Source organism: Lepisma saccharinum, chromosome 6 (genome assembly GCF_977018435.1).
Source record: "Lepisma saccharinum chromosome 6, izLepSacc3.1, whole genome shotgun sequence".
NCBI lineage: Eukaryota > Metazoa > Arthropoda > Insecta > Zygentoma > Lepismatidae > Lepisma > Lepisma saccharinum.
Window position 1 is genome coordinate 61,780,968 of NC_139234.1, and position 15,003 is coordinate 61,795,970.

The 15,003-nt window shown below is 39.8% G+C and overlaps 1 protein-coding gene across 2 annotated transcripts in view; it reads left to right on the forward strand.

Moving 5' to 3' along the window:
- LOC145988815 (uncharacterized) overlaps window positions 1-10,434 on the forward strand; it is a 39,048-nt gene extending 28,614 nt beyond the window's left edge. For both annotated transcript variants that reach the window (XM_083124020.1, XM_083124021.1), the window contains 2 exons: window positions 3,196-3,367; window positions 8,990-10,434. In XM_083124020.1, the coding sequence (XP_082980146.1) occupies window positions 3,196-3,367; window positions 8,990-9,227 (410 nt within the window). In that variant the 3' untranslated portion in view covers window positions 9,228-10,434. The remainder of the gene's footprint in view (window positions 1-3,195; window positions 3,368-8,989) is intronic.
- The last annotated feature ends 4,569 nt before the right edge of the window (window positions 10,435-15,003 follow it).

Here is a 15,003-nt window from a genome sequence, read left to right on the forward strand (position 1 = left end):
TGATCTTGGGTATACACATGAAGGAATGACATATTCGAATTACAAAATAATACGAGGAGGTACCCAAAAAAAACGGAATAACGCTGCGCTGGGCGGAGCTTCTGTAGTACGAATTTTTCCCGCCAGGCAAGCGTGGAGCAACTCCTTGTGAGTTCAGTGCACCCAGTGGCTTCGCCGGGGAAGGTTGTCTATGGTCACGGTTTTTTTTTTTTTTTTTTTTTTTTTTTTTTTTTTTTTTTTTTTTTTTTTTTTAAAGCAGTTTCGCTCGCACCTAGTTTTTTGTGATGGCCGATGTAAGAGAACAGCGTGCAGCTGTGAAATTTTGTTTCCTGATTGGGAAAAATGCCGCAGACACTGTTGTGATGTTGAACAAGGACAGCGCTATGGGTAAAACTTAAGTGTACGAGTGGTTTTCTCTCTTCAAAAAAGGTGACACGTCGATTGATGACAAACACCATTCTGGACGTCCATTAACTTCCAGAACGGACGAAAATGTCGATAAAATTCGTGAACTTGTGCTCGAAAACCGACGACGGACCATTGAAGAGCTGGGGAAGTTATCTGGACTATCTTGGAGCTCGGTTCAGGAAATTTTAACGGAAGATCTGGGAATGAGAAGGGTCGCTGCAAGATTTGTACCTCGGAATCTGAGTGACCAGCAGAAAGAGTGCCGAGTGGAAACATGCCCTGCTTTGAAAGAAGAGCTCCAAGCACAAGTTTTTAGTAAAAAACAGCATGACACTCTTGCCCCACGTCCCTTACTCACCTCACTCTGTGCGACTTTTTTGTTGTTTCCCCGAATGAAGAGGGACATGAAGGGACAGTGATTTGACGACGTAGAAGAGGTGAAGAAAAAACGAGGAGCTGCTGTCAGCAATCACAACATATGAGTTTAAAAAATGTTTCCAAGAATGGAATCACAGATTGGACAATTGTATTAAGTGTCAAGAAGAGTACCTTGAAGGTGATAAGGTTGTTTTGTAAAAAAAATATACATGGCTTTTAAAAAAGAATCCGGTTTCTTTTGGGTACACATTCGCACATCAATTGTTACAAGCGCCGATCGAAAAAAAACAACCTTTGTTTCACTTTTGATACTGTGGGTTATATTGAAGATCAAAGGCTGTAACTTCTCACCCACTGCATCTTTTTGAAAATTTTAAATTCTAAATGTAAAAATAAGTGAAACAACATTTTAAGTAACATCCGACAATTAACAATCCAGTGGGGAAGTAGGGGCAAAGGCCCAGAGTTTGAAATCTTCCGTAATTACGGAAAATTTCCGAACCCCATAATTTCGTTTTTTTGTTTTTCTAAGTTGCAACACTGCATTACATATTCTCATAGAGTGGTCTTTTGTTGTGCTTCCTTCCAAATTTGGTCCATCCAGCATCCATAGGGCCGATGCTAGAAGTGAAATTCCGGACATTGTCCTGAAGCTGGCAACATTGCTGCTTTATATAATGTTTTTTGTTTTATTCAAGAAGTATGTCTGATTTCAAAAACTGCATGGTGGTAGGAATGTATCACCGCTACATACTACATTTTTTCATTCACTTCGGCCTATGGAGGAGGGCAATTTTTTTTTTAAATTAACTTTTTTCTTCTTCCTTTAACACTAATTATTGGGTGGCACAATGTTTAAATTTTACTTCTGCTAAAAGCCCTGTTTTTAAGAAAGGAAACAAAACCAATTTCATCTGTCTACTACAATTAGTTCTAAACTTAAGATTTTTTATTTTGTACTTCGTGGCAAGTTTGAAAAGTGCACGCTTGAAAAGGAACCGGCTTGAACGAGAATACAAGTGCGCAAGAGGTCCGGCTTCTAAAGGTTAATACATGAGATATATATTTATTTCAAAACATGTATCAAGGATTAGAGCTCCACATGGCTACCATGTGTGTCCACAGAACCTATAGCAATAAGTCAAACATTCACTTTTGGTGAATTAAAGAAATATAATTTATAAATATTGTGAACAACCGTAAATTGTTAGTTTTGAAGCATCAGAATTAATATTGGCATTAGTTCATAGTGCAGGGTGGCTAGTCGCTGGGAATTATGCATGAATTCTACTTGAATTTTTCTCTGTAGACGTGAAAAATTACAACTTTTTTATCCAAATCCTATTCACATTTTATGCAAATAAAAATTATTTTTGTAAAATTTTCTTGCTTGCTTCTCTTGCAATTCCTGCTTTTCTTAGTCTTATCAAGTTTATAACCATAGCTAGGGGACGGTTGGAGTCGGCCCTGGGTGCCGAACTATCTAATTGAGAAAAAGTTGTAAAATTGATTGATTTGTAGTTTTAAGTCCACTTTATGCACAGAAAGGCTAATCGGGACTGGACCTACAGTTTAAAGTTTGATCCGAACTACTGTGCCATGTGTTGAAAAAATAATTGAAATCGTTTGTTCGAACTCAAATGCTTTAGCACCAACTTCTACCCCCTTTTTGCATAATTTACGAGGATAATAACGTCTTTGTTACTACGACTACTACTACTACTAATAATAATAACAACAACAACAATGTTGGTCCTGGCGGGTTCGAATCCCGACTTGGGCATGGATGTTTGTGACTGTCCATTCATCAATTTCATCATATCACTCGTCCCCATCTTCACAAATTAGCCAAATGTGGTACATGAAGCGAAATAAAATACAACAAATCAATAATTATAACAATATTATTATTAACGCTATTATTATTATTAGTAGTATTAGTATGTTTATCCTGGCACTTTCTCCCCACCAACTCAGACAAAAATTTGTGGTTGCGCCTCTGATTGTAAATAGAAACAGCACCTTAAATTAAATATTTTAATTATATTACGTATACCGTTTAATTGAATTATAATTTTTGCATGTTGGAATGACATAGACCCTTTATATTATTAAGATATTTGTGTGTGGATGTAGAGAGGCGATAATACGTAAGGGTGAAATAGAGAAAACATCTGCTTGAATTTTTGGAGAGTTCGCCTTGAAAACTGGGAATTATACTTGAATTTTATCAAGGTCCTAGAGTAGCCTGTAGCGGTATCAGGATTTATAAAGCAGTTTAAAAAAAAATGCAGTCCTACATAAGACTGTTTATGGAAGGTTAACTCTGGACAAGAGATAAATTGTGAACCTTAAATACTGTACAATAATAATTGGATGTTGCAACTGAGCTGCGCATTTTTTTTCCAGGATACCAAAACTATCAACAGCAGCAGCAGCAGCAGCAATATCCTCAAGATAAGACTGGATATCCTCGTGTTCCTGCTGTTAGCCAGGGAACCCCACAAATGATGATACAGCAGCCTTCAGCACAGGGACCTTATCCTGGATACCAAAACTATCCACAAGTTCAACAACCAAGGTATTTATGTACACTGTATTGAAATGTGTTTAAAATGCAGCTACTTGGTCAATATTAGTGTTTTTTCAATCTCATCTTGAGAAGTAAAGATAAAAGTCTAGGAAAATGGGACATTACTTGCATGGACGTCCGCAGGATTTTTTCCAGGGAGGGGCAAGGAAGGTATTTTTTTCCAGGGGGGGGCAAACAAGGCACATTTACTCCAAAAATAGTGTTGTTCCCTAAAAAAAACATTGCTTAAATTTGAATTTATGATGTTCATGCAATAATTAACACATATTATTGTGGCTAAAATGAAATTATGTGTGTGAAATACATAATTTTTGGTTGACTTCCATTTTCCAGGGGGGGCCACGGCCCCACCTTGCCCCCCCCCCCCCTTCCGGACGCCCATGATTACTTGCCTCCTTAAACTCTGTCCTTCACATTGTCATTTATCTTGTAGTCCTTGTCAATATTCTTAGGAACTATTTGCCTGTTGTCTATTCATTCTCAATTTATTATTTCCATATATTCACTTTCATTCTATGAAGCCTCATAGCTTTTAGTTAAGATTAGAAAAGTAGATGATGGTCTTTTTGCAGCTCTATTTGATCCAGTCTAATATCAGAATGAACAACATTTAACGAAATCAAATTTTGAATGTTGAAACATGGTAACCAGAACACTGCAGCTGACATATAAAGGAATGGATTACAGAGGCAACAGAAAAAGGACTCACTATAAGTGAAACCAAAATATATGAAAATGTCACTGCAGAAAAATAGGATTTGAGACAATGATTATGTGATTTGTGATTTGATTTATTTTACTTCGCCTTTTGTGCCACTTTTGGCTAATTTGCGAAGATGGGGATGAGTGATGATATGATGAAATTGATGAATGGACACTCACAAATATCCATGCCCAGGCCAGGATTTGAACCCGGGACCCCTGGCATCATAGCGCGATGTGCTAACCACTCCGCCACAGGGGCCGAGAGACAATGATTATGTATACATGCTTGCAGTTTTGGAGAAAAAAATGGAAAAAAAATTAGGGTTAAGCTGATACTTTTGTGTTGGTTTCATTATAATTACAGACATAGGCCAATTATCAGATTCAAAGAATTCCACATTTTATGCAATATGACACCTTCAAGTCTGAATTATGGAAAATACATAGTGATCTACCATGTCTACTATGTATGTACTTGCCCAACTATATGACATGCCAAAAATGAACTTCTGTGATTATAAACCAGCTACAGGATGTCTACAATTTTGTGAAAACAACATTCCCTGACTTTTCCAGGTTTTCAAGATGAAGAACGAAAATTTTCCAGGCTAAATTCATTAGAGCAGTTCATAAAAATATGTCACTATATTTTAGCTTGCATCACACTTAGAATCCCACTTAACCAAGTTTTTAGAGCATTCACATGTAAAAGTGGTGATGGCAGGTTTGATCTATGGTTAAAAGTAATTATTTTTATAAAAAAACATAATGATAGCATAAATAACACATAATTATAGGAAAAATTAGTATTAAAATCTGTATAAATACTAATATGTACCAAAGACAACTTGGGAAATTGCAATAGTCACTTACTGTATTAAATTTCTACTTGAAAATAGTTCAAAACATGACTTTTTCCTACAGTAATTAACATACAATTTCTACTGTAACTATCGGTATTACTCAGTATATCAAATTGAAGTATAGTGTGTCCACAACAAATTTAAAATTTCTTGTTTGTCTTTTGCTTTTTGCTCAAAAACCTACTTTTAGTGCACTCTACAAATATGTTGATTTTTCCAGAGTAAATTTCCCTGACATTTCCAGAAAAAGTCAATTCCCTGACTTTTCCAGGTTTTCCAGACTAGTAGACACCCTGAGCTAGGTTATTTTAACGTTTAATCTACCATTCTGCTTTCCATGGTGTTGCCTGAAATCCAACACATTTGTGCGCAAACTTTAAAATTTGCACTGGTTGAAATAAAATATCTTGTTTTGTTCAGTGTAAACAGTTCTACAAATACATGCTGATGTGTCATGCATGGTACAGCAGGGTTCCCACACACCTGGAAAAAGCTGGAAAACTCAGGGAATTTGAAAAAAATAACATTCTCATGGAAATTTCAGGGAAAATCATCTAATTGTTCTAAGAGTTCCAGTGAAGTGTGCTCCTGCCTTTTGATAATAACTATTACAGTAGTTACAATAACACCAATAGTTACAACTTCAGTAATTTGCTTTACACACGCTGGTTTGAAGATATAGGTTTTGGATATATGTTAATTTTGCATTTCAGATTAGTTACTGTTATGCCCATTTGTACACTTCTGTTTCTCAGAGGTGTGAAAATATTTGGCCCAAAGTTCCGAATGTTTAAATCAGAATTAATCATGGTACACAAGCATATTTTACATGGTTCAGTTTCTATATGTCTGTTAACACATACTTCAGAGTTTTAGTGATTACTTACGGCATCTTGTCTTGAAAACCATTTTTCTCCTTCCGTACATAATTTTTTGTTCCCGAGCAGCTGTTCATTAACTCTCGACTTGGGTATGGGCTGCTGTTGCCATTTCCTTCACATGCATGGGATGTAGAAAGTATTATGTCACTAAATGCCTTTGATGTTATGTTAGGTTTAAGTCTCTTGCCATTAATAATAATAAGAGATCCCTAAATGGGGTCATGTTTAGTACTCTTAACATCAAAATAATGGCCCCAAATGCTTCCAACACCTGATCATGTAATAAATCTGGTCCCAAGCACAAAGCTCCCTTCATGGCTCCCATGAAATCCATTAAACCTCCGTGTCCAAGACAGTCGGAATTCCCATATCATTATTGATTCATTGACTGATTTTCTTTATTTACATCGCTTTTCTTCACATTTAACTAATTGTGATGAGGATGAATGATGATGAGATGTCTTAAAGAACAATCAAAAACAACCATGACCTCTACACAAAACAAACTACTACAGAGGAATATACTGACTGTGAGACCTGGTGCCAGAGCCTCTTAAGCATGCTGCCTGGGCCCACGGCACTAACAAAACCCCTTAGATCACACAAGTAAAATATATGTAGTCTTCATATCATTGAAGATAATTTATAAAGTAGTCACTAACCAACCCCACACCAAATTGATGATGCCTCTCCCAACAGCACATGACAAGTGCAACCTATCGGGATGGTAGCTTGGTATAGGCTTTCTAAGAAAATTAGGAAGGTACAAGAAAGGGCAGCATACAGGAAAACATACTTTCTTCAAAATGACAAGTTCTGTCAATCGAGTTCTTAAAAATTATGAAGGGTTAGTGGTTTAGGCTTAATAAAGAACTGTGTATTTAGAAATTTACTTCACAAAACTGTTGCATACAAATCGTATGATAAGAATAATAAGAAAATGGCACAATATTACCCAAAATTACCGAACACTTATAAATACATCAGATTGGTAAAATTATCACTAGTATTACTGATACTGATATGTGGATACCAATAGAGTAACAATTAATGTTCCATCTCTATTAATAATAGCCAGAGGTTCCGGATTTGAATCCTGACCTGGATATAGGTTTCTGTGCGAGTGTCTTGTCTTCATTAATTTCATAATACCACTCATTGCCATCGTCGTGATTATCCAAAAGTGGTAGAAAAGCCATGCTAAATAAAAAAAAAATCAAATCTAATAATAATAAAAGGAGAGAGTGGAATGGCTATGAGTGGAAATGTAGGCTATTTTAAAATATATTTAAAATATGTATTGCACTATGTATTGACTACTCTGGAAAAAAATTGAAGATTCTGGAAAACTCCGGGAAAATACATTTCGAGTTCACGTGGGAACCCTGTACAGGAAATTGAAAAAAACAAACTATATTTGGGCTACACCCCCTCCCCCTTTACATCCCACCATTGATAACACCCCGACTTCAGGGTTGACATGGATTATGTGTGCGTATCTCTAATACAAACTAATTATGTATTTATTAATTTTATAGTCTGATAAAAAAATATTTTTGAATGCAAGAAAAACTTCACGTGAACAGTGTTTTGCAGCAAATCACTACAAAAAGTTATTTTTTCTTACCTTGGCCGTGGCAAGATGGTCCGTGAGGGCACCACACCTCCTCTTCCCATTAATTACATACTTTAAAGCTCTGATTACAATAATAAACATATATGGTCAGAACACACAGTGTGTCCCCAAACAAAGTTTTACAATGTTAATCCTATCCCAGCTGATAGTTGGTGCATTAACCTGGTTCGTATTTTAAGGTTTAAAGTAAAACGCTGGGACAATGACATTGTACAATTGTAGTGGAATATGTTACAACCTCCATTTTACACTTTTCAGGGGCCCAGTATAAAAAACTTGAAACTGCAGGAAAATACAAAATCTGGAAATGTAAAAGACAGTGGACCGACCACCCCCGTACTTACGCTGCAATACAGTGGTATCTTGATTATACTTTTCTCTTTCTTTAAATGCCCATGTCTAAAAACTGATAATGCAGGACAATCTAACTTTCAGGAAAATATTGCTTTTCTCAAGTATTGTTATTTGTAAGAGTATTGATATCAGAGGCATGCATATTTCATTTTTTACAGAAAAACAAAATTTGAAATAACATGCTGTAAGGTTCATTTTTCATGTTTCTGAAATGTGAGAGATGCATTTTCCTGCCATGTTTTGTGTGTGTGTGTGTGTGTGTGTGTGTGTGTGTGTGTGTGTGTGTGTGTGTGTGTGTGTGTGTGTGTGTGTGTGTGTGTGTGTGTGTGTGTGTGTGTGTGTGTGTGTGTGTGTGTGTGTGTGTGTGTGTGTGTGTGTATATATATACACACACACACACACAAAAGGTAAAGTGCTCCCCTGTGAGCACCATGCCATGAAGGCGTATGGGGGGGGGGTAACGCCGTACTCTTTCTTGATCTGGTCATGAGTGGGGGTGATGTGATCAGCATCATGCCCCTGACTGCCTTTACCCCCCAGGTACCCTTGTTATTTGACGCTGTGTGGACGCAGGGGCCGCTTCCGTTAGAAAAGTTCCCGGATTTGAATCGGCCGGGGGATCGAACCCGGGACCTTTAGCATGGTAGTCAGATGCATTACCAACCAAGCCACCGTGGCCACAAAATGATGCAAAATAAACTCTTGGACACAAAATGTAGAGTTTATTTACCAATGTGACACTTTATGAAGTCTGGATTATTTTGAGAGTTATGCAATTCAGTGGAAATTGATTAACTGTACTGTAAATATTCGAGAAGCAAAAACAGACTCCTTTACACGGAATAAACTTTAAATTTTGATAAGTACATAAATGTGCTATTACAAGGGAAATGTTTATTTTGTTTAATAAGTAGTTTTTTTTTAAATCAAATTTAGGGTTATATTCACCATTTTCACACCAAAATGCGCCATTTTATATACTGCGTTTGATCCCGAAATGTGCCCAGTTTTTGTACCGAAATCTTGATATTTTATTCCCTATAAATATGTGGCTCTAGATATCGGCTTGAAATTGCATCAGCTCAGCCCTAATACTAAGTGTTTCTGGTTAGGTGGATTGATGCAAACAATAATAGTGACTGTAATTCTTAATCTCTTGTATCCCTTTCAGCTTTGGGGTCCAGAAGCCAGCCTTCCGTTCAGCAGCACCACAAGCATATGCCCCTGGTCAAGATTACCCATCAGCTTTTTCTCCACGATACCCTCCTGCTCCTAGTGTCCCTGGCGGTATGCCTGCACCAGGCATCGGCACGGTGGGTGTAGTACCAAATGCAGGACAACAGGCTAACCCTTACAGCAAGGGCTCCTCTCCAATGCCCTTCGCTCGCCCTTCACATGGATACCAGTAAAATGAACGTGTATTCGTAAAAGACAGTTTCTTGTAAGATCGGTATGTTTATATATGGTAGATATCCTCTTTTGTAAAGTAGGAAGAGGGTTTTCAGCTGTATGGGAAAATTTGCTCGGCATTTATGTTTGTGGTTTGGTGAAGAGAAAATATATTTCCACACATTTTGTAACAATGAGATATAATTGCTTGGAATATGTATGATATTGATTTTATTGAACTTAGTGGCAAATGAAATATTTCAATCAGTGGTTGTTTATGAGAGTATGTGCTATTATTTATCTATTCTCTTTTTTTATTTATCACAAGCAGAATATAGGAACCTACAAGAAAGCTAATTCTAGTGTTTCTTTGTCATACTCATATTCACAGTCAGCAAGATCATGCTATTTTTTAAAAAAAAGTTCTTTTGCAACTTGCAGCTTTATCTCAAAGAAAAAACCATTCATTCCTAATGCAAGTAATATCTACACTCCTATTCACATAAAGTGGCACATTTGGTAAGGTTAGACAGTTGAAGTATGTGCCACTTTATCTGAACAGGAGTGTACAATTCAGGTCTTTCCCTTTTTAAATATGTGCAAGTGAATGTTAATTTATATTTTTATGTGCCTCTTCTAAGTGGCACTGTGGTAAATTTAAGCCATCATCATTTTGTTTTATGTTACTTCTGCTTTGCGTACTAGAAAATTATTTGCATTATGCATGTGCTATAATTTTATACATTTCAATGTAAACTGCTGTGTATAAATATCCTACGCAGTTATTTTTTAAAACCTGCAGATGGGTAGTAGCATTATGGATTAAAGTGAAGTTCTTGAAAAACAATCAAAATGTAGTTTAAGTGCTGTTTACCATGAAAACAGTATACGTCTGCATTCTGTGAAGTGAAAAAATGTACACATTAGGCAACGATCATTAAAGTTAATAAAGAAAAAGAGAACATGTTTTTTAACATTTTGAATCCTCAACCCCTGGAATATGTGGCGAAAATTCCATTATAAAGACTAACCAGACACACGTAACTACACCAAGCGATATTAATCCTAATGTGAATGTGTGAAATTTGCTAGTCTTCCTTAATGTGTTCATCAAGATTTGATCATTTTGTTAGACATAATTTACATTGTGTATATATAATTGATACTTACCTTATGTTGAAACATGTTATCTCTGCTAAGCAAATAAAAAATTAAAGTTTATACACACACAGTGTATCACACAATTTATGTTCTCTCACACTTTCAGGAAGGTTGTCATAATCCTCTATATAGTTTTCCATAAGTTTAAATTTAAATGAAAGAAGAAAAAAGCAATTCCTTGTTTGCTTTAAATATCTAAATGTCTTGCTGATTTTCTTTAAACACTTATAAACGCCAAGGGTGTTTTAAGCAGGAAGTTTAAAATAAAAATTTATATCTAACTGCAAAGGCTAGAGCTTCAAACTATGGCTTGTCCCCCCCCCCAATTTTTATATATCTCAAAATATGAATGCTAGAGTTAAAATATACAGGGTAATTCAAAATGAATGGTACAACTTTACAGTGTTACTATTTACGAGGCTCATTCGGAAAGTAACCGCCATTTGGGCATAAATAAAAAACCCGCATAGATAAAACAAATTTTTACTTTACATCTGAAAGGTACAGCTGTCCTCTATTTTTCAACATAGTCGCCATGTAAATTCAAGCACTTGTCATAGAGTTTCACTAACTTACCAATCCCTTCTGCATAAAACTCTGGCTGCCTCAACCAACCTGTCACAGCATTTTGAAGATCCTCATCGTCAGCGAAGTGCTGTGCCCCAAGCCACTTCATGTGAGTGAACAGATGAAAATCAGGAGCAGCCAAGTCTGGGATGTACAGGGGATGATCAAAAATGTCCCATTTGAATTGGCGCAAAAGGTCTTGTGCGAGGGCGGGCGTTGTCATGCACGAACACAACCCCAGATGTCAAACGACGACGTTTCTTCTGGATGGCTCCTCAGTTTCTGCAAAGTGTTACAGTAAACTTCAGAAGTGATTGTCTTACCACGTTCCATGAATTTTGACCCAAAGAAATCTTATCACTCCGCGTATCTCGCATTTGGTGGGATTTTAGATGGCAGCACAAATTTTGTGACATTATAACCAGCACACGCGCGGCACTACGATGCTCTCACTAGCACAGCTGGAAGCTTACTGAATCACAGATTGCGTGACGTACCAAAGGTTGCGCTCTGCCCACTACTACTAGCACCACGCCACAACGGTAGTTACTTTTCAAATGACCCTCGTATGATAGAAAATCAGACACGGCATTAATATAAAGAAAAACACTGGAAGTTTCTTGCATTATAAAGATTCAACATGGGAGCCACGTGTAACGTGGAAAAAGTGCAAATCATAATAAAGTACTTGCTATGCATGAGACAGCAAGTCATCATCAATCAAAGGTTTCGAAGGCACTAACAATTCGTAGTTGTAACTTTCGAAAATCTTTCTGAAGGGTGAAACATACATACATATATATATATATATATAAAAATCAAATAAGGTAAAAGGAAACACTCACCGGACAGTAGGAAAATTCAAAATTTTCGCTAATTTATAGCATCATCGGTGTGAGAAGAAACAGAAGACGGAACCGGAAGTTGGGGTCCTGCAGAGTTGCCAGGTCCCCATTGAAGAAGAAGCGGTGCGTAGAACGAAAAAAACACTGGTTCGTCACCAGGCTCGTCGTAAACTGTGAGTGTGTAGGATGAGTTGGGAGGGTGGGTGAGGGTTGGGCATTACTGGGTGGCCTTGTTCAGGCCAGGTGGAGTGGTTGCACTCATGGCCGATATATAGGCCCTCTCCCATCTTTTGCGAACAGAGGTGTTGGCTGGTTGGGGTAGGAGGTGGATGATCGCTACCCGGAAGCAGTCGTTGAAACTGATGTTGTGGTGGTTGGTGTGGACGGCGACAGTGAAGTCCAGGTTGTGGGTGGAGGAGCGGTGGTTATTGATGCGGAGGTTGAGGGCCGTAGATGTTTCCCCCAGGTAAAAATCACCACAGATGTTGCAGGTGAGGATGTAGATAAGGTTTGAGGCATGGCAGGTCCCTTTGGGATGGAGGGTAAATTTGCCAGTGGCCGTGTGCACCTGGAGGGTGTGAGAAGTGATGAGGATGGGACAGGTCTTGCACCTGGGTCGGTTGCATTTATGGGCAGGGGGGTGTTGGATGTGTGGTGAAGGAGTGTTGTGGACCAGGATGTTTTGGAGGTTAGGGGGGCGTTTGAAAACCACCCTGGGTTTGTCGGGAAATATGTTTTTGGTTTCGGGATCACTGTGGAGGATTGGGAGAAGAGAGTGCAGTGTGTGCCTGATTTTGTTGAGGTGGGGATGATATTGGGTGATGAGTGCAGGTGGGTTGGTGGCAGCAGGTTTCTTGGTGGTAGTGGTATGTGAGGCAGCTCGTGATATTTGCTTGGTGACCAGGATGGAGGGATATCCACGGTTAACCAGGGCCTGGTGTAGGCGGAGGTTATAATTCTGGCGGGAGGTGGGTGAGGTGTTCAGGTGCTGTCCCCTGAGGGCCAGAGAGAATGGAATTGCTTTTTTGGTGTGGAACGGGTGGGAGCTGGAAAAGTGTAGGTATTGCATGTGGTTAGTGGGTTTTATGTGGATGGAGGTAGTCAGGTGTCCTCCCTCGATGTGCACGTCCACATCCAGGAAGGTGATCTGGTTGGGGGAGTGGGTCCAGGTGAATTTTAGGGAGCGGAAGTGGTTAAGTTGGTCCAGGAAGGCTGACAAGGATGGTTCTCCATGTGTCCAGAGCATGAAGATGTCGTCGATGAAGCGGAGCCAGAGGAGGGGTTGGGTAGCCACAAACTCTTGCTCAAGTTGGCCCATGAAGAGGTTTGCATAGGACGGGGCCATTCTGGTACCCATGGCTGTACCTCGGATCTGTAGGAAATTTTGGTTTTCAAAGGTGAACTTGTTGCAAGTGAGGACAAGGTGGGCTAGGTGGGTCAGGAAGTTGGTGCTGGGGTTGTGAGGTTTGGGTCTGCTATTGAGATAGAATTCTATGGAGCGGAGGCCATGGGAGTGAGGTATGTTGGTGTAGAGGGAAGTGACATCAATGGTGGCAAGGATGGTATTTGGGGGCAATGGTGGGAGGGTGCTGATTTTCTGGAGGAAGTGGTTGGTGTCACGGAGGTAGGAGGGCAGAGCTTTCACAAGAGGCTGGAGATGGGAGTCAACAAAGGCTGAGATTCGTTCTGTAGGTGAGTTATAGCTGGACACAATGGGTCTGCCAGGGTTGCCAGGTTTGTGGATTTTGGGCAATAGATAGAAGGTGGGGGTGCGGGGATTGTCGGGTATTAACATGGCGGTGGTACGAGCTGTTAGGCCTTCAGGTGGGCCGCGGGTGTGGATGAAGTCCCGGATTTTGGTGAGGTGTTCGGCGGATAGGTCAACTGTGGTGGGTTTGTAGGTGGAGGGGTCAGCCAGCTGGCGGTTGGCTTCCGCCAGGTAGTCTTGAGAGTTCAAGACCACCGTGGTGGACCCCTTGTCAGCTGGGAGGATTTTGATGTTGTGGTTGTTGCGGAGGTCTCTGAGAGCTTTCTGTTGGGGGGGATTGAGGTTAGGTTGGTTGTGAAAGTTATTTAAGAATGAGCTGTCAGAGGTGGTGGAAATGACGGCAGTGATGTATCTTTCCAAGGGGTGGTTGGTGGGCAGGGGGGGTGGATCTTGGGAGGAGGGGGGGCTAAATTGAAGGAGGCTCGGGTGGGTTTCACTGGTAGTAGTTTGGAGTGAGGGATTTTTGGCCCAGAAATGTTGCCATCGGAGGCTGCGAGCAAATGTGTGTATGTCAAAAAGTAGGCGGAATTGGTTGGGGGGAGTTGTGGGGGAGAAGGTGAGGCCTTTGGATAAAACAGCTATTTCATCAGTGCTCAGTTTATGGCTGGATAAATTTAGTACAGTCTGGTTGTTTTTGAGTGGGTTAGGGTCATTGGTGGTCATGGATCTGGTAGGGGTGGGTTTGTCCGTGGACTGGTTGTTTCCCAAGGTGTGATGTATGGGAGTGCAGTTTTGGTTTTCAGGGGGGGTCTGTGGTGGTGTGGGAGGGGTGGGCAATGGTAGAGGGGGGTCGGGTAATAGCGGGCATGTTGGTGTGGGACTGAAATTGGGCGGCAGTGGAAGGGGAAGGGTGCAGCCAGTCTGAAAAGCTTGACGGCAGAGATTGGAGAGTTTTTGGAGGTGTTTAGTGTTAAGATCACTGGCAATGGAATGGGCGGTGTGCCAGAAGGAGTCTATTTTGTGATGGTGGTTACCTGGGGTCAGCAACAGGATTTTGGTAAGGGATTGAATAGAAATGGACAGTTCTCGTGCGCGATTTAGCTGGGATCGGTACATGGCGTGGGTCAGTTCAATAGCGAAATTTCTCGCTAGTGGGAAAATCGTGGGTTTTATGCTTGGGGGCATGGCGGAAAACGGCAGTTTGGGTGTGAGGCTTTTGGGTGTTAGGCCTAATATCAAACATGAGTGCAGGAAGCGTGCATGGGACGTAGCTTTGGTGTAGGAAACAATAAGAGATCGCAGGCGGTTCAGTTGATAGGAGTTATACGTGAAAGGATTCATACCAAAAGTGGATAATAATGGATAAAAGCAAGGAGGGCCAAAAGGGCTAAGTAAAAATCAAATAAGGTAAAAGGAAACACTCACCGGACAGTAGGAAAATTCAAAATTTTCGCTAATTTATAGCATCATCGGTGTGAGAAGAAACAGAAGACGGAACCGGAAGTTGGGGTCCTG